Genomic DNA, 19,829 nt, shown 5'->3' with positions numbered 1-19,829 from the left:
AAAATTTCTCCCACTCAATGTAAAACAATTTGCAGATCTGGATCCGCAAAGGTCGTATTTTACAATCGATCTGTATCTAGAGTGGTTTCCCCGACTAGAGAGTAACTCAACTGATAAAACGAATCCGTATCCGAGCATGGCCATGCATTTCGATTCTGACTCCTCGAGTGGCCCCGAGAAATATCGAGTACACGATAAAGGCTGAATATTTCCTTCAACTCGAACTCCTTCCGATCTAAGCACAGCATGAAATGACCCAGAAACAATCTACTTGGCCCCCTGTTACGGATGACCGTGAGAAAGAAACCAAAGTCACCCAAAATCTGCCTTAGTCTCAAGAGACAGTCGATAGTCAAAAGATTCGACTCTTAGGATCATTATGGAGGTCCTATCCACGACCGGGCACCGAATGTTGTAAAACATTTAGGACTCCATGTCGATGTCACAATTGTGTCCTACGAAATATCCGTATAAAACGCCTCCGTGATTGGTCGTCAACTTTGTTGACTTATGGCTAGTTGAACCCACCATCAACCAACGTCACAAAATAATTGCCGAGTTATCAGCTCATGTGGGCAATTAAGGACTAAAAAATATAATGTTTTTGCAGTTCACTTTGTGGTGTTCAAAATTTGTCGTACAAATCCACATGAAAAACAAAATATATATATAAAATATCAAAACGATGATGTTGTATAGAGTACAAAACGAATGAATCTAATCCATAAAAGAGTACTACAACTTAGGAACACGTTTAATTCCCATGGAATTAACGTGCCCTTCATGCTTATCTTGTCGTAATGCTTTAGTGAGAGGATCTGCTATGTTGTCATCTGTAGCAATCTTTTCTATCACTACTGTCTTTTGCTCCACGTAATCCCGGATTAGATGAGCTTTCCGTTGTACATGTCTAGACTTGTTGCTAGACTTTGGCTCCTTAGCTTGGAAGATGGCACCACTATTGTCGCAATAGATGGTGATCGGGTCATTCGAACTAGGCACTACAGATAGCCCATGTAAGAATTGACGCATCCATATCGCTTCCTTTGTAGCTTCAGACGCGGCATAGTACTCGGACTCAGTCGTAGAATCTGCTGTAACAGTTTGTTTCGAACTCTTCCAGCTGACTGCAGCGCCATTAAGAGTAAAAACGAATCGATCGAGATTTCGAGTCATCACGATCCGTTTGGAAGCTAGCATCTGCAGAATGTTGCGCATAGCTTTTGTTCGCCTCCATAAGTCAATGCCCAATCTTTAGTCCTCCGTAGGTACTTAAGAATGTTCTTGACAGCCAACCAATGTGATTCACCCGGATCTTTGTTGGAATCGACTTGTCATACTCAATGCATATGCCACGTCGGGACGTGTGCATATCATGGCATACATGATAGATCCTATTGCCGAGGCATAAGGTATCCGTGCCATGCGCTCTTTCTCTTCCGGTGTCTCTGGTGCCTGAGACTTGCTCAAATGCACCCCTGGAGACATAGGAAGGAACCCTTTCTTGGAGTTAGTCATGCTGAATCTCTCTAGGACTTTGTCTATGTAAGACTCTGATCGAGAGATAGCATCCGTCGTGATCTATCTCGATAGATACGGATGCCTAGAATTCTTTGTGCCTCTCCCGGATCTTTCATCTGGAAATGGTTTTTCAACCATACTTTCACCGAAGTTAAGAGAGGTATGTCATTCCCAATCAGGAGTATGTCGTCAACATACAATATTAGGAAGACAATCTTGCTCCCACTCGACTTGATATATAGACATGGTTCCTCGACAGATCGAGTAAATCCATTTTCTTTTATCACTTGGTCGAAGCGATGATTCCAACTCCTTGATGCTTGCTTAAGTCCATAAATGGAACGCTTAAGCTTGCACACTTTCTTAGGATGTCTTTGGATCGATAAAACCTTCGGGTTGTACCATGTACAACTCTTCCTCCAAAAAGCCGTTTAAGAAGGCGGTTTTTACGTCCATTTGCCAAATTTCATAGTCATGAAAAGCGGCAATCGCTAAGATAATCCGGATGGAACGCAACATGACTACGGGTGCAAAAATCTCATCGTAGTGCAAACCTGGCACTTGGGTGAAACCTTTAGCAACTAGTCGTGCTTTGTAGATATCTTGTTGACCTTCCTCAGAATGCTTTATCTTGTAAAGCCATTTGCATTGAAGGGGACGAACCTTAGCAGGTAAGTCAACAAGATCCCATACGTTGTTCTCATACATAGAGTCCATCTCGGATTTCATGGCCTCAAGCCATAGTTTCGAGTCGAATGGTCACGGCACCTTTATAGGTTGCGGGTTCACTACTCGTTAAGAGTAGAACGTCATCTATGTCATGTTCCTCGACCATACCAATGTATCTGTCCGGAGGAATAGAGACTCTTCCCGACCTCCTAGGTTCCTCAGAATATTTATCGCAAATAGGGATTGAAGGAATAGGTTCCTCCAATGGTTGCTCGGTGTTTGGTTCTGGAATCTCCGACAGGTCGAAGGTTCTATCACTCTTTGCATTCTCGAGAAATTCCTTCTCTAAGAATGTCGCACTCGCCGCAACAAAAACGCGTTGTTCGGTTGGCGAATAGAAGTAATGACCACGTGATCCTTTAGGATAACCTATAAAGTATGTCTTGACCGATCGCGGGCCGAGCTTATCTTCAGGTCTCCACTTGACATAAGCCTCGCAGCCCCAAACCCGTATAAAGGACAAGTTAGGGACCGTTCCCTTCCATAGTTCATATGGAGTCTTGTCAACAGCTTTAGACGGACTTCGGTTAAGTATTAGAGCGGCTGACAAAAGAGCATAACCCCATAATGAATCAGGTAAAACCGTGTGACTCATCATGGATCGAACCATATCAAGTAGTGTTCGATTTCTCCGTTCGGACACACCATTCACCGAGGTGTTCCGGTGGAGTTAACTGTAGGGCGATCCCACGAGTCTTTAAGGTGTTGATCAAACTCGTGAGAAAGATACTCGCCACCACGATCCGAACGTAGTGTTTTTATCTTTCTACCAAGTAGGTTCTGTACCCTATTTTGGTATTCTTTGAATTTCTCAAAGGATTCACTTTTGTGCTTCATTAAGTAGACATAGCCATATCTACTTAAATCATCCGTGAAAGTGATGAAATACCGATAGCCTTCTCGTGCGGTGATTGACATAGGACCACATACATCCGTGTGTATGAGCCCTAATAGGTCAGCAGGGCGCATTCCAACACCTTTGAAGGAAATACGAGTCATCTTACCGATGAGACATGATTCACACGTGCCAAATGATTGAAAATCAAAAGCCGAGATAGCTCCATTTTTAATGAGCCGTTTTACGCGTTTCTCATTAATGTGTCCCATGCGGCGATTGCCATAGATATGTTTGATCTTTATCACCTACCTTTAACTTTTTATTCATTACGTGTAATATTTCGGTCGTCTGATCTAAAACATAAATTCCGTTCAAGGAGACTGCCTTGCCATAAATCATATTGTGTAAAGAGAAAATGCAAGCATTATTTTCTATTACAAATGAAAAACCAAGTTTGTCAAGTGCGTAAACCGAAATAATGTTTTTGGAAAGACTAGGAACATAATAGCAATCATATAATGATAACTCAAATCCGCTAGGAAGCTGGATCACATATGTCCCCTTTGAGATGGCAGCCACTCTTGCTCCATTCCCAACACGCAGGTCAACCTCACCCTTTACGAGAGGTTCGAGATTTCGGAGGCCCTGCACATGATTACACAGATGAGAACCACAACCAGTATCTAGTACCCAAGTTCCGTAACTTGCATGGTTAATCTCAATCATATGAATAAAAGTAGTAGAAGAAGACATACCAACAGGTTTAACGCGACCCGCTTTTATGTCCTCATGATAAACAGGACATGTCCGCCTCCAATGCCCGATCTTGTGGCGGTGATGGCATTCCATGTTTTCGGTTTTGCTCTTTGTCGCGCCAGATGAGTTACTCGACTCACCAGGACCACTCTTACCCGAGCCCGACTTCTTGAACTTCGCCTTACCTCGCTAGGTTTGCTCGAGCTTTGCCCTTACCCTTTCCTTTATTTGACACAACGAGAACATCCTGTTTCATGCTCCCACTGAACTTCATGTCCTTCTCGGTCTGTACGAGGAGGGAGTGCAGTTCATGGGGAGTCTTCTTCAAATCATTCATATAGTAATTCGCTCTAAATTGCGAATAACCATCGTGGAGTGAGTGAAGAATACGGTCGATAACAATATTCTCGCTGATGTTGCAGTTAAAGGTCTCCAGTTTCTCGACATTCTCAATCATCTTTGAGAATGTGTGGGCTAACCGGTTGGCCCTTCGAGTCTCGCATCAAAGAAGCGAGTGGTATGCTCATAGGTCACGATTCTCGGTGCTTTCGAGAATTCCTTGGTGAGCGTGGTGAAAATCTTGTTTGCACCATGGGCTATGAAGCGTTTCTGCAAATTGGGTTCCATTGCAAAAATGAGTACGTTTTTAATCGCACCGCTTCCATACGAAGTCATTAAACTTGGTGACTTCTGCGCAGCTCTAGCCGTGGGACTGGGTTTGCCGGGATGGGCTCAAGAGATATTTGAGCTTCCGTCGGCAGCGGCGGCATTCCGTAATGCCGCCTCCCGGTCGCGAAGTTGGATCCATCATTCTTGATCGAGTAGACCGATTCATCTGATTCATGAAGATCCTAAGCCAGGACTCACGGTCCAATGTGGCACTTGGCATTGGGTTATCAGTAGAACCAGCCATTTGTAGTTTAGCAGTTTAAAAACGTGATCTACACTGAAAAAGAAAGAAAAACAAAACGAAATAAGCAACTCATCGAGGTGATTTAAGTCTATTTTAAAATTCATTTTAAACATGTAGACTCTCCCACTTGCATAATTGATCTCCCTCAAGAATGATACAAGTGATCCCAAGACTCAATTTCTCGTAAACCGATAAGCCAATTGTTTAGCTAATTCTTAGGAAGAACTCTTGGTCGATAGATTTCCGTAAATCCTATCTATAGTCCACCATAGTCACAGGATCGTACGAGTGACCATAGTGTTGAGATAAAATAAGTCAATCGGTTCCAATTTACCCAACGTAGAAGGGGTCATAGTATGCCTACCGACGAAGAAGGGAGTCCTTGGAGTTTGACCCATAAAGACCGTTCTCAATTTTGGTTTATACGAGGAAGATCCCATCAACTTAATTATAATTCATTTTAAGTGAACGAAAAACTAGCGTCTGCGTGAATGAATCAATTTAGGTGATGGCTTAGCATGATCGTGTGACATACGAATGTCAATGAAAACTAACTCGTGACCTCTATATGTGTCAGTTTTCATGCAATAATTAGGTGGTTTGGTTTTTAGGCGGAATATGATGCATACTATCGTTACATGAAAATAAATAAATGAATGCGATACGTAAATAAAAATCCTAGTGTGGCCTATCCTAGTAAAAAGAACAATATACAACTTTGGAATCCACCGTTGGACCCGAAAAGCCTGTCTTGGTGTTCCATCTTGATCCATGTAGCGGGAGTGAGCATCCGGTCTCCATCTTTAGTCTTCTCAAGAATTACAATTTAAAATTTACAAATATAAACCTATTTACATTCTAAATAAAAAACTGTAATTAAAAGAAATAAAATGGAGATACGAGATCTCAAAATACAACCAAGACCGTGTTCCATCATTACGGTAACACGTTCTACTAAGGCCACACTAAGTTACAACTGTTTGCAAAATAATTAAATACGTAATTAAAAGGCATTCAAAACATTCAAAATATAAAAAGAACGATAAATAAAATGCATCAACTAAAATAAATTAATTCGTGACATAATTCCGTAATTATGTTTAATTTATCCAAACCACCAAAGATAATTAAAATTATGTGACAAAACCGCTTCATCAACTTAATTTTAATTCGATATAATCCGTTACAATAAATCATGTTAGTGTAACTTTATTTTTCGTGGGTGAACCGTTTCACTAATCAAGCGAGAGCATAAAAAAAAAACGTTTTATGCATTAAAAAGGCCGAAAGAAAAAAAAACCAGAAAAATTTTTTTTCTTCTGTACTGTTCACGTGAACAGTACCAGGAGCCTAAAAAAATTTTTTTTTTTTTTTTTTTTAAAACCGCAGAAATGCCGAGAGGTTCTAAAAGCCAAAAAAAAAAAAATTTTACACGGCTAAAACGTGATCAAACAAGTGATCAAACAACAAAACGATTTGTAAAACCTCAATTGCAATTTATTCTAATCCGGATCAAAACAAAAATACAATTGACATGTTCTTCACATCTTGTTGTAATTATCGATTAAAACAACAATTCGCTAAGAACAACACAAAACAAGAGATCGAACGATCTAACAAAATTGTGTGGCACGCAAAATAATGTAAAAATCGAAAACAGCCGTGAACATTACAAGCCTCACGGTTTTCAAGAACAAAATGCCGAGACAAAAATTATTTTGTGCAACACGAAATTTTATGCAATGATTTTAACCGATCTTTAACATATAGCGATGAATATCGATTACATAGACAATATGCAAAGATCAAAAATTAAAACAAGGCAATCAACACCGTGTAAACTAGACACGGTTTCCAACAATCAAAAAAAAAAAAAAAAAACGCAGCAAATTTTTTTTCAAAATTGCCGTGACAAAAAACTGGCAAATGAGACCAATTTTTGAACAAAATTCATCGTTTTCAAAATCGTTTAATGAAAAACACATATAAAAATATACGTGGCCTCGCTCTGATACCACTTGTAGGGTTAGATCCGTATAAAACCCTCTCTTTATAGGATTATAACGCAAAATTCATATGTATTTTATGGTCATAAACGAAATTAACAAAATGAAACGATAGAGATTAGAAATAACCTTCGGTCCTAGTGCAAAAGGCAATGAGAGATTAAAGCAAATCTCCTCCTAAACGATGCACCCAAGATAGTCCGAGTTATGCCCTTGTGCTAGATCAATTCCTCTAATTGCCTTTGCAATATTGAGAGGATAGTTTTTGTGAGTTGTGTTGGATGTGAGATCCGAGTCCTGAGAGGCACAATTCCCAAAACCCTAATTTTGTTTAGCAAATGAACAATTAGCTTAGACAAGAGGAGATGCTCTCCTTTTGTCTATGAAAGGCTCTCGGCCAAACCGTGTGAGAGGGAGCTCGCGGGCTTTTAATTTTCTCTTCACTTAAACTTGCGGTCCGGTCCATAGCTTCCTAAATGTATACGACGCGGTTTCATTATAAACTGTTATCGGTTATCGGAAATTAAGGCATCAACTAATAATACGGGTTAGTTGAATTATTAATACATGTCCGACAAAAAAATATTGTATAATTATATTCAATATACATTTAATTTAAATATAAAACGCTTATATTTAAATTTACTTAATTAATCAAGTTAATTCGCCTTTAGCTCATGATATTTAATCCGTATTAAATATAATATCTCACCATCACATTTTGACTAATTATTAGTCAAATAACTCGAACTAACTGGTTAGTCAAATTTGGCATCTATATGACTGTATTTTCATACCGTCACGTCACTCAAGACGTATCCTATAGGTGTGACTTTTAGGGACCAGTTGATCACCGCCATCTGTATGACAATAACGTCAAACTTATCTAGCAAGCCAACCGTTATTGATAAACGTGGATCAACTGATTATAATAAAAAGTATACCCTTTGATCCTTTTAGAGGTTTATAAGTCCTTGCACTAACTGTTAAGGACACCAACCCCAACAAGAGTGAACGAGGAAGCGATCAATATAGTCTATAGATACGAACGCTGTCGAGCCGTAACCCCGATTGCCTCGGCCAAAGCCGGGAGCGGCGGGGACACAACGACCGATACGCTAACATGTTCACAACGGCGGTTAGGAAGCGCAAATCTGATGCCTCGGCTAAGACCGGGAGTGAAGGAGGAAGCGACCGACATGCCAACATGTTCAAGAGCATGTTTACAACGACGGTTGGGAAGCGCAAATCTGACGCCTCGGCCAGACCGAGAGTGAAGGAGGAAGCGACCGACATGCCAACATGTTTAAAAAACGTTTAAGTACAATTGAGATGCACATTCTAACTGCCTCGGCCAGGCCGAAAGTAAAAACGAAAGGGCACTCAATATGTTAAAAACGTACGAAGACAACTCAGATGAAAATGAGATAAAAACCTCGGCCAACCCAGAGGCAAAATAAACAAACTCTTATTAAAAATGTTCACAGGTAATACAAGAAAGAAGTCGGCGGCCGTCCCCATAGGGATAGCCTAAACACTACCTACCAAAGTTCAACAAAAAAAGAAAGGTACAGCAAAAGGTTACAGACATAAGAATTGGAAGCGCCAAAAAAGATGGCAGGGAGGAAAGGCTCAATAGTTGGCCCCCGAACAGCTAAAACTGTCTGAAGGGCCGGGTGAATCTGGTGACGACCGCCCGTCTCCCTATGCTTGTTCCTGCTCGCCACCGGCGACAGTAACGGCATTACCATCAGTGGGCGACCCAGAAGCCGACTTGGCAGCTTCACCTGCCTTTGCCCTCTCAGCTTCCTCCCTGGCCGCCTTCACCTTTTCAAAGCATGGGCCGCCTTCTCCGCATGACCTCTCTCGGCGGCCTTCGCCCTCTCGCCTTCTCCGACCTTTGCCTCCGCAGCAGCCGCCTTCTCATCAAGAAGCCGGTCAAAATCCTGCCACGGAAAGGGGTCTTTAGAAAAGAGATCTCTGATTACTTCCCTGGTGGCATCTTCGGCCTGGTCCCGGTACTGGGCACACATGTTAGGGATGATGACAGTTTAGAGCGTCTCAATGTACTTCTCCCTCTGGGCGAGGATTGCCCTTGTGTTCCTGTGCCCCTTCGCCTGAGCCGAATACAGAGACTTCCGTTCTTCCCTCTTATCAACCGCAGCGTCGTAACCACCCTGAAGCTTGTCTCGTTCCTCCCCATGACTTAGCGGCATCGGCCCAAGATCTGACCTCAACCTTGGCCCTCTCGGCTAGGACCGCCTTCTCAAGATCCTCCCCGAGCTTTCGCTCGGCCGAGGAAATCATTTTCGGCGGCCCGGAGGTCCTTCTTCGCCTTCTCGGCCTCTTGCTTATAGGCATCAAGCTCGAGCCTAAGCCGTTCAAGCACGGGGACAGCTTGACCATGGTCTTTTCTTGCTCCATAATGTGAGCGCCGCTAGTTCGATCCACTTCGCCAAAGACATCTTGGACGGCCTTATGCCTTCCGCCTAATCAGGCGGGGAAGGCTTCGGGCCGAGGAGTCGACAGTGACATTTTGATTGCCCGTCCGCACAGCCGCTTCTCCAATTGCCGTTCAGTGAGAGGGACAATGGACGGTTGATCTACAAAAAATCGGACAAAGCATCCATGTCAACATTCATTGACATGTCGAAAGCTTGTCATCGGGAATGCCTAATGAACCGGCTAAATCGAGCCATAGGTTAGATCCGTACCTCAGCCTTGGCCTTCTTGGTTGGAGGACCCTTTTCTTTCCGGCCTCGGTGTGCGGCAGCAGCAGACAGACTTATCTCTTTTCTCTTATTTGAAAGAGGAGGACCCTCAGCAACGGTGACCTCCTCTTCAACATCGACGACCACCACCACCTGCTCCTTTTGGACCACAGGGATTGAAGATTGAGCTGGGGTTGACGCCGTTGCCGCCGTAGACGTTGTCTTTGATCTCCGGCGCGGCACGTTACCGGCAATCCGCGCCTGAGCCGCCGTCACATCCAGTGCCTTCAACTGCTGCTCCATAAGTTCGTTTGGGGCCGGTCTGCGATCACGTGTCGCGGCCTTAGGATGCAACTCAACAACTCTCCCTTTCTGGTCAAGTCCCAACCTCTCGAGGACGGAGACAGACGGGGCCCCGGCCAAATTGGTCGCAAAAGAAACGGGAGTTAAGCAAAAGAAATAAAACAAGTTCAAAAACAGAAACATAAAAAGCAAAGATGGGCCTCACACCGACCCCACTCACCCTGTTCGAGGGCCGGTATGAGGCCAACGTGGCAGAGCAGCTCATCTTGAAGAACGATCTGCGTCGGGGGCATCCATCCCTTCGGCGTCCCATCCTTCTCAGCCTCAAACAGCTTCATTGCCCATTTTTCGTCCTCATTAAGATAGACCCTGCTGGCGTCCATCTTAAGCTTACTCTGGGAGACATATTTGTCATGCTCCCCTTGGTTCTCACACCGCAAATTGACGCGGCTCTGAAAGGACTGGGGCAGCGGATAGTCCTCCGGAACCTCAACGTATACCCACCGCCCCTTCCAGTCCTTGCAAGAAGTAAGCTTAGAGACGGTGATATAACCCGGCTCAGTCTGTATGCTATACCACCCCGTGCCACCTAGGACATTTTGTCGAAGGTGGTGAAGCCGGCGAAAGAGGTTCACCGTTGGGGCCTCCCCTTTGAAAAGACACAACCATACAAAACCAACAATTGTCCTAATGGCCAACGGATGCAGTTGGGCCACGGCGACATTCATGGCTTTAATAATGGCAGCAACGTATTCATTCAGAGGAAACCGGAGCCCATACTCCAGGTGTCTGATATATACGCCGATACAACCCTCAGGAGGGCAACAGACGACCTGACCCTCCTCAGGGATAACAATTCTATACCCCCTGCCGAAGGAGATATGGTGTTCAAAAAGTTCAGAGCCGGAGCAGCTAGCGAACTTATTCGTCCAGGCACGATCAGGACTGATCGAGCAGGCATCACCGTGACCGAAACAAGCGGCCTCCCTACGGCAGAAGGGGTCGCCTCATCATCATCATCATCATCAATACCCTCCAAATATCTCTCATCAATTTCAGGAGAAGGAGACCTGGGGCCCCCGAACCTTATCGGGGTGACGGCAAGTGGTTCCTGCTCATCAAGATGCGACGGTTCGCCCCTCGGCGCAGAAGTACTGGGTCCAGCATCAGCAGAAGACATGACATCAAATACTTAACGAATAAAAGTTGAAAAATTTGTTTGTTTACCTTGGAAAAGTGTTACGCCGAGTAACGCTTTGAAGACTAGAGAGAAGAAAAATTTTTGAGAAAATGAATTTTTGGTGGCCAAAATCAGGGGCTAACTGCTCTATTTATAGAGCAAAGCCCATGAAACGGACCAATCAGGGCAAAGCCCATGAAGCGTCAACCAATCAATGCCAAGCCACGTGTCAGACATGCAGCCACGGAATGTCAATCGACATACAGTTACAAATCTTCTTTGACACGCTCCTTGGCAGAATGCCAATCGACGTATATTCTCCAACACGCTCCTTGGTATCCACTCGCTAACGGCCAGCTGATCAACAAAGCAAAGACAAGACAGGCCGGGGGCAATCAAAAGCACACGGCACTCTCAACCTCGGTTTCGTCCCGTGCCATTTTCTTTTCCACATCGGATGTCCATTACACAACCATGTGGAGGGGGGATATCGTACGGCCTCAACGGAAGCAAGCCGGGGAAGAAATTTTTACTTGCGCAGAATACGCTCAACACTCATCGAAGGTCCATACCACGGCATAGACTACGCTGGGGGCAAATTGATGGGGCATATTCTGCACCCGCTGACCGAGTCAACATATTGAGCAAGGTCAAAGCCAAAAGACAAGAAGTCAACGTATTAGACAAAGATAACCGTGCGACTGTCGGCTGTCACTTGGGTCTCGGCTAAGCAACTAGCCTTGTAGGAGACATATCCGCGTACTCATATCCAAGACCCTCGGCATGGAGTCAACCAGGTCCGCCGGCCTGCTATGGGTCCCTCGGCGAGGGTAGAAAGTCATCTTTCCACCACTCTGCCACTTGGCCACTACGTGACAAAAGGTGAAAGTCTATAAATACTCCTCAACCCTCATTGAGAAAACAATCCAATAATCCACAATTGATCCATAAACTCACTATTAATCTGGTATAAACTCCCTGATCTCTCTACAATATACTTTGCCAAGTAACACACAACTTAATCTCTTTAAGTTTACTGACTTGAGCGTCGGAGTGAGTTCGCTCGGTACCAAGCCGAGTCCTCAGTTTGTTCATTGTTTCAGGAGAGGCCGAAAGGAAGAGTCAAGCAAAGTCATCATTCTACGAGCTTACGTGGTAACAAATCCTGCTCCGGAATTACACCCGGAACACTTACAAAGGTCATATTCATGTATGCAGTTAGTAGGCCAATATATGGAGCAGATGGGGAGTTAATATTTGATGGTGAAATTGGCATGTTTCCATTTAAACATGAAGTACCAGCAGCAAGGAACAACATAAACAGGCCAAGGGGGACAATGGAAACTAAGCCCATTGACTCAATCACAAAACAGGTTGTCAAAGATTGTCTAATTAATCAAGTTATACCAGCAATTAAGAGTGTGTCGCCAAACTGTTTAAGCAAGCATATTTACATTCAACAAGACAATGCAAGGCCACATATCAAGAATAACGACCCTGACTTTATGGCTGCTGCAAACTCAGATGGTGTTCACATTGAATTAGTTTTCCAACCCCCAAACTCTCCAGATTTAAACTGTAATGATCTTGGATATTTCAAGGCATTACAGTCATTACAATCATCTAGTGCATACAAAACAGTTGATGAACTAGTTAATGAAGTTATGCAAGCATTCGTAGATTACAGTTCTACCAAACTCAACAACATATTCTTATCATTACAAGCAGTCATGATTGAAATTATGATGCGTAAGGGGCATAATGATTTTGCACTCCCACACATGGGGAAGGGTCATCTAGCTGCTATTGGAATATTACCAAGGAATTTAGTAGTCAATGAAGAGTTGGTAAGAGAATGCATTGAATATATGCAGTCATTAGGGAAGACAGAAGGACTTGAAAATCTAATGGAGGCACTAGGGTACAATGTTGAAGGTTAAGTTTTTAGGATTATAGAGTGGTATGCATTGTCAATTGAATATATGTAATGTTTAGTTTAATGTTCATTTGAAACTGATGTTTCATATGAACATTAAACTTCAATTTACTTTTGAATGGAATGTTTTGTTTGAAATGAAATGACAAATGCAATGTTAAATTTGAAGTTCAGTTCAGAATGCAATTTCAAGTTCAGTTTAATGTTCAATTTAGCAACACAAATCAGGAAAATGCAATGAAGATAGACCATCAACTCTCAGGCATAGTGTGGCCTCATCACTGAGTTGTGTCAAGTATTCAAGCCTCCTACATGCATTACATAATGAAGGTAGACCATGATCATCAAACAAACACAATAATGAGAAAGGCAGCAATAAATAAAGCTCTCAAACCATTATGGAACAGTCATCACAGAGTTCTTAAACTATAATTGAAATAGATGAACACACACACCCATTCATTTGTATACCATGTGGTGGCTTAAATACTTTAATTTAATGGCCAGATACCTATACATATACTTCCTCCATTCAACTATACCATACAAGCACTTGCTCTCAAAGCATCATCATTGAGCACAAAACTCTCAGGCTCTAAATGGCCTCATCATTGAGTTTTGTAAAGTAAAAAAGCCTCCTACACACACACACAATGAAGTTAGACCATGCTTTCTATACAAAACAGAATTTATTAAGGCAACAAGAAACTTAGCTCTCAAACCATTAAGGAATAGTCATCATAGAGAATCAATAACTGTATTTGAAATGGAAAGGCATACACACTCATTCATTGGTAGACCATGTGGTGGCTTGTTTACTTAAACATAGTGGCCACTTAACATTTAACTCTAGCAATAACCTAAAAGCTCTCAAACCATTAAGGATTTTCACCATTGAGCAGACAAACTAAACCAATTCAGGTTCATTCAAATTTTTAAGTTCAAGTCTCATTAACAGTGCAGACAAAGAAGACAGTTCAGTTTCATTAACAGTGCAGACAAACCAGACAGCAGTTTTTCATTTCAGTTTTTCAAGTTTTATTCAAGTTTTTCAGTTCAAGTTTTTCATTTCAGTTTCAGACAGACCATAAAAGTTCAGAGGATAACAGTTCAGGCAAACATTAACAGGCCAGTTTCATTAAAAGTTTAATTTTAATTACCAGACAGACCAAACAATTTTAATTGCTGAAAAACTTTAAGTTCAGTTTCATTCATTTTTTATTCAAGTTTTTCAGTTCAAGTTTTTCATTTCAGTTTCAGACAGACCATAAAAGTCCAGGCAAACATTAACAGTTCAGTTTCATTAACAGTGCAGACAAACCAGACAGACCAAACAGTTCAGTTTCAGTTCAAGTTTTTCATTTCAGTTTCAGACAGACGAAAAGGGTCATAGAAAAGCCATAGCATTGAATCATTATCAGAAAAATTATCAGAGAAACCAAATCATTATCAGACAAACCAAAGCAGTTAACCCAGCAGTAATATTCATAGAAAAAAGAATACAAAAATTCTCCTAACAGCAGTTAACAACATACAAAAATCATTATCAGAAAAATTCATAGAAAAAAGCATACAAAAAATCATACAAATATTCATACAAATATTCTCCTAACAGCAGTTAACCCAGCAGTAATATAGGAATAAATAAAATAAAAATACACAAAAAGTGAAGGGGTGAGGAAATATACCAAAACCTTGAAGTAATTACTGCTTAAATAAAATCAGGTGTTTTTAGGACGCCTATCACCCATCCTCTTCAAATACCGATTTACATACTTTGTGCAAGGACTCTCAGACTCACCAGATCCACCACCCACTTCGATTAAAGCCGTTTTCTCAGGCGTTTTAGGCGACTTTGAAGGAGCAACGTTTATAGGACGCCTATCAGCCATCCTCTTCAAATACCGATTTGCATACTTTGTGCAAGGACTCTTAGACTCACCAGATCCACCACCCACTTCGATTAAAGTGGTTTTCTCAGGCGTTTCAGGCAACTTTGAAGGAGCGACGTTCTCAGGGGACTTTGGCATGCAAACACTACCATCATCAAACTCCGTCTCTTCAACTACAGTCCCCAAATCATCAGGATCTAGCGAATCAGGAACGATATGGGTTGGAGGAGGCGATTCAGGAGCAGATTCATCAAAATCATCATCGCCTTCATCGTCTACTAACCCAACACGATAACGATAAAAGACACAGTGTATACAATCATTACCACAGTTTGGATGAGGAGGTTTCATGATGTTAATCAGGGAGATAGTTGAAGAAAATTTAGGAAATGAGGGAGATTAAAGAAGAGAGATGAAAACGGAATGAGGGAGATCTAGGGTTTCTGAGGGATTGAAGGAGGCGGAATAAGGGAGAGATAAAGAGAGGACGGCTTTAGGGTTTCTGGGGATTGAATGAGGGAGTAATGAAGATTCTAGAGAGTTATGGAGGAGTAGTTGGGCTGATGGAGGAATGAATGAGGTGGGTTGGTTTGGGTATTTTTTTTTTTGAACGATTTAAGGGGTATAGGTGGGTTTGGTTAGTAAAATTTGGAGGGAAGGATTAGTGAGTGTGGATTGGGTTAGGGTTGTTAATTGGGCCAGATTAGAAAAAGGGAAGGATTTGAGTGTAATTAAGTGTGGGCCAACCAGTGGCATTTTCTGTAAATAAGATAAAGCAATTAGGATAGAATTGTCATTTGTTTTGCTTTTTTAGGAAAGTGGTAGATTGGAGTTGAATGGATGGAAATAGAAATATGGTAGATTGGAGTTGAATGAAGGAAGTATTGATTTTCGTGATTCCTTAACTTAGTTGGAGTTAGTTAATAAAGATGAAAATGGAAGAAAACTTAAGGAGGGAGGGAAAGTTTGCTGGGAAAGATGAATAAAAATTAAAAAGAACTAAAAGTGGGACCGGACTGTAAATTAACTTAACCTTCTACTTCGGGTAAAAAAAATGCAATTTTGGGTGGAATAATTGAGTATAATGGGAGTTAAATTGCACTTTCTCTAATCAACTTCACTCTACCACTTTGCTTTTTCATGTTTGTCAATGCGTATTTTACGCGGTAAATATCGCTAACTACGTATTTGTAAAAATTATAAAAATTAAATATTTTTAATGTACTCGTAAAGACGAATCAAACAAGATCTCACTTGAATATATTTTCACTTATATATTGAGAGAAAATTACAATTGAAAGTTTATTTGTGAATAGTGTGTAAAAACTAATATGGTAGAGTGGAATTGAATGGAGGGAGTAGTTTGGAGTATTTTGAGAAGAGCAGTAATAGTGTAGAGTATTATCATTAAATAACTCTTTTTTTTCGGTTCATAAGGAGTAAGGACTTTTTTTTTGTGCGAGGAGTAAGGACTCTATCTAAGGATGTTTTCAAAATATGATATTCTAACAGAAATAATATTATATCTACTCTTATCTGACTACATGATATTTAGTAGTCACAATATTCCGTACTCAATCGTGAAATATAGCAAAACTGAAGAAGCAAACACTATGAGAATGTAAACCAACTATCACTACAACGAAAACGCGGCATAGTGACGGGCATACCGACGGAAAAAACAAGCCGTCAGAAAACACGGGATACTGACGGCTATTTGACGGAATTTCCGTCGGTATCAATTCCTGACGGATTTCCCGTCAGTTGTAATTGGCGCCTTGACAAAGTCAATGGCGCTAAAGAACATGTGACGGAATATCCGTCAGTATTTCCAAAAAAACTGACGGAATTTCCGTCATTGGCATTCACACGCAACAGTGGATGACAGTTGGTGATAATTTAGGATATCTGACGGAATATCCATCAGTAAAATAAAAAAACTGACAGAATTTCCGTCAAATGTATTAGATATTTGAATCCAGAGTGTGTTACAGTTGTCACAGTAATTGACCAACTGACGGATATTCCGTCAGTAATTTGAAAATACTGACGGAATTTCCGTCAGTTGGTCAAATAATGTGACGTGTACAGTATATGCATTATTGATCTGATAAAGTTGGCCTTTGACGGAATTTCCGTCAGTTTTTTGGAAATACTGACGGAATTTCCGTCGAGAATCTATATAAGCGCGGAAATTGATCGTCGTGCCTTTTATCTCAAACACGGGATCATTCCTTCATCACTTTACCAATTTTCGCCCAAATTAAAAATCGCCAAACCTTAACACCACCACCTTAAAACCCGACACCACCACCCTCCTCCACTTCCGGCGCCACCACCACCACCACTAACACCACCACGCCGTCACCGTCACTATAAGGTATTTATATTTGTCTTTTCTTCCTTTATCCTTTCTCTTTTTCCTTTTCCTTTTCTTGTTTTTAAATTTTTTTTTCCCACAGCCACCCTGCCGCCGCCGCCGCCCTTGCTACCGTCATCTTTCTTCTTTCTCATTCTTCCTTTTCATTTTTTTTCCTTTGTGGAGTTAATTAGGTATTTCTCCTTTTAATTTTTTTTGTTTAATTATCTTAATTGATTTAGAATATTAGTTATTGTTTTAATTATTTTTGAATTTTTATTGATGTTGATGCATGTTGACTTAGGATAGAAGCCAATTGTGTTTAAATGTATGTTGTTATATTTTAATGTATGCATGTAATTTTATTGTTAAAAATTAGAATTATTTTTATAAATTGGAATTTTTGTTAATTAGATTATTGTTAAATTTTGTGAAATGTTAATATTTTTCAAATGATAATTAGACTAGATATGTAAAATGAAAAATTAGTCATGTTGGTTTTTGTAATTGAAAATAAAAGTAGTCATTGTTGTATGTTTTTTTTGTATTATTAAAATTATTGTTCATATTGACCTAGTACCCGTTCAAAAATTACTCACTAGGAGTAATTTTTGAATAGTAGTGAGTAATTTTTGAATAGTCCCCGTTTTGGGACTGTCTTTGTACGTTTTAAGTCACTTAGGTAGTAAACATGTGCTTGTGATTTGTGAATGAGGAAAGAGTTTGGTGACAATTTCTTTAATGTTCTCTAAATGCATATGTAGAGTAATTATTTATTCTACATTGTTTATTTGGAGAACGGATGGGAAATGTTGCCGATTTTTTTCCTCATTAATAAATCACAAATACATGTTTGCTAGTGACTTGAAACGTACATTTGATGGGTTTAGGTTGGAGTGATAAGGACCTAATTCAAAGAAATACAATATTTATATTGGTTAAAATGTTAAATTATTGTGTATTATTCTTAGTTGTGATTGTTGTTAGGTTATTATCTTTTTTAATGACATATATAAATATGTAGATACATAATAACATGAAAAGATTAGAACGGCAGTGGATGTATGAAAGATTAGACGAAAAAAAGAAACCCAAGAAAGCATTTGTAGAGGGGGTGAAAGAATTTATTAAATTCACGGAAGAAAGTAGTGAGTACAAGAATTTAGGTGAAATGAGGTGTCCGTGTAAGAAATGCAAAAACCTAGGTTTTAAAAGAAAAGCAGATGTTCAAATTCATCTTTGGTCGAATGGTTTTGCCGATAATTATTATGTATGGACATATCACGGTGAGAAACTACCTAGTACAAATGCTAGTGAGAATCCTTACCGTGAGTTCGTGAAAAATGCATTGCGTGATACTGTTGACCAAATTTTGGAGGATCGACTTAATCCTGATGACCTTAACGATGAAGAAGTGCGTTATGAAACCCCGAACCCTCAAGTTTCTTCGTTCTTTAAAATGTTAGAGCAAGCCGAACAGCCGGTATATGAGGGAAGTGATATGAGTTTGTTGCAAACAGCTATTAGGTTGTTATCACTTAAATGTGAGAACAACACATCTCTTAGATCCGCTAATGATTTTGTGTCGTTCGTTGGTGACATAATTCCAAAGGAAATCAAATTGCGCGCAATTTTAATGAGATTAAAAAAGTTCTGAAGGGACTCCAACTACCCCATGAAAAGATTGATGCATGTCTCAATGGATGCATGCTTTTCTGGGAGGAAAATTCTAATCTTGAAGAATGTACAAAGTGTCGTGCATCTCGGTATAAAGGTAAAAAGAATTCAAGTGGGAGACGAATTCCATGTAAACCAGTAACTTATTTCCCGCTTGCGCCAAGGTTACAACGACTATATGCAACCAAACACATATCAGGTGAGATGAGTTGACACTACAAAAACTCTCGATTAAGAGAAAGAGGGACAATGGCACATCCAAGTGATGGAGAAGCGTGGAAACATTTTGATAGAGAGCATCCAGATTTTGCAAGTGAACCCCGGAATGTTCGGCTAGGTTTGTGTACGGATGGATTTCAACCTTTTGGGCAGTTCGGGACGAAATACTCTTGTTGGCCCGTGATTGTGACTCCGTACAAATTACCTCCTTGGTTATGCATGAAGAGATAAATTCTGTTCTTATCTGTGCTAGTTCGCGGTCCTAAGAACCCTAAGTCTAATTTAGATGTTTTTCTCCAACCGTTGATCAAAGAGTTGAAACAACTTTGGGAAACCGGCGTGGACACCTACGATGTCTCTAAGAAACAAAATTTTCAATTAAAGGCTGCATTAATGTGGACGATCAACGATTTCCCGGCATATGGCATGCTTTCTGGTTGGTCCACAAGTGGGTATCGTGCTTGTCCTTATTGTCCAGAAAATGATCATAGATCTTTTTGTCTTAGAAATAGCAAAAAAGTTTGTTGGTTTGATTGTCACCATGAGTTCTTAAGACCTGGCCATCCTTTCCGCGACAATTGTAAGCATTTTCTTAAAAACAGAAGAACTGAGAATCGCATAGCCGCATCGAAACTAACGGGTGATGAAGTGTGGGATTCCGTAAAGATTTGTTGGTTTGATTGAAAGATCATCTAATAATAGCTTTATCATTGGGACCTAGTAACATGGTGAAGTTTTGGAGACGGTATTCCATCAATGGCTATAAATTTCGAGCTTTTAAGGAGGGAG

The 19,829-nt window shown here is 40.8% G+C and overlaps 1 protein-coding gene across 1 annotated transcript; it reads left to right on the top strand.

Annotated features, from left to right (window-relative positions):
- The first annotated feature begins 12,165 nt into the window (after positions 1-12,165).
- LOC141632055 (uncharacterized) lies at positions 12,166-12,897 on the top strand. Its single transcript, XM_074444643.1, has one exon. The coding sequence runs from the start codon at positions 12,166-12,168 to the stop codon at positions 12,895-12,897; it is 732 nt and encodes a 243-aa protein (XP_074300744.1).
- Positions 12,898-19,829: the final 6,932 nt, after the last annotated feature.

This window comes from Silene latifolia, chromosome Y (assembly GCF_048544455.1).
Source record: "Silene latifolia isolate original U9 population chromosome Y, ASM4854445v1, whole genome shotgun sequence".
Taxonomy (NCBI): domain Eukaryota; kingdom Viridiplantae; phylum Streptophyta; class Magnoliopsida; order Caryophyllales; family Caryophyllaceae; genus Silene; species Silene latifolia.
Note: the sequence above shows the minus strand (reverse complement) of the source record. Positions and strands in the feature narration are given on the sequence as shown.

Bases quoted from the DNA above. Each gene is read 5' to 3' on its own strand.
- LOC141632055 (XM_074444643.1), top strand. From the start codon at position 12,166: ATGTATGCAGTTAGTAGGCCAATATATGGAGCAGATGGGGAGTTAATA.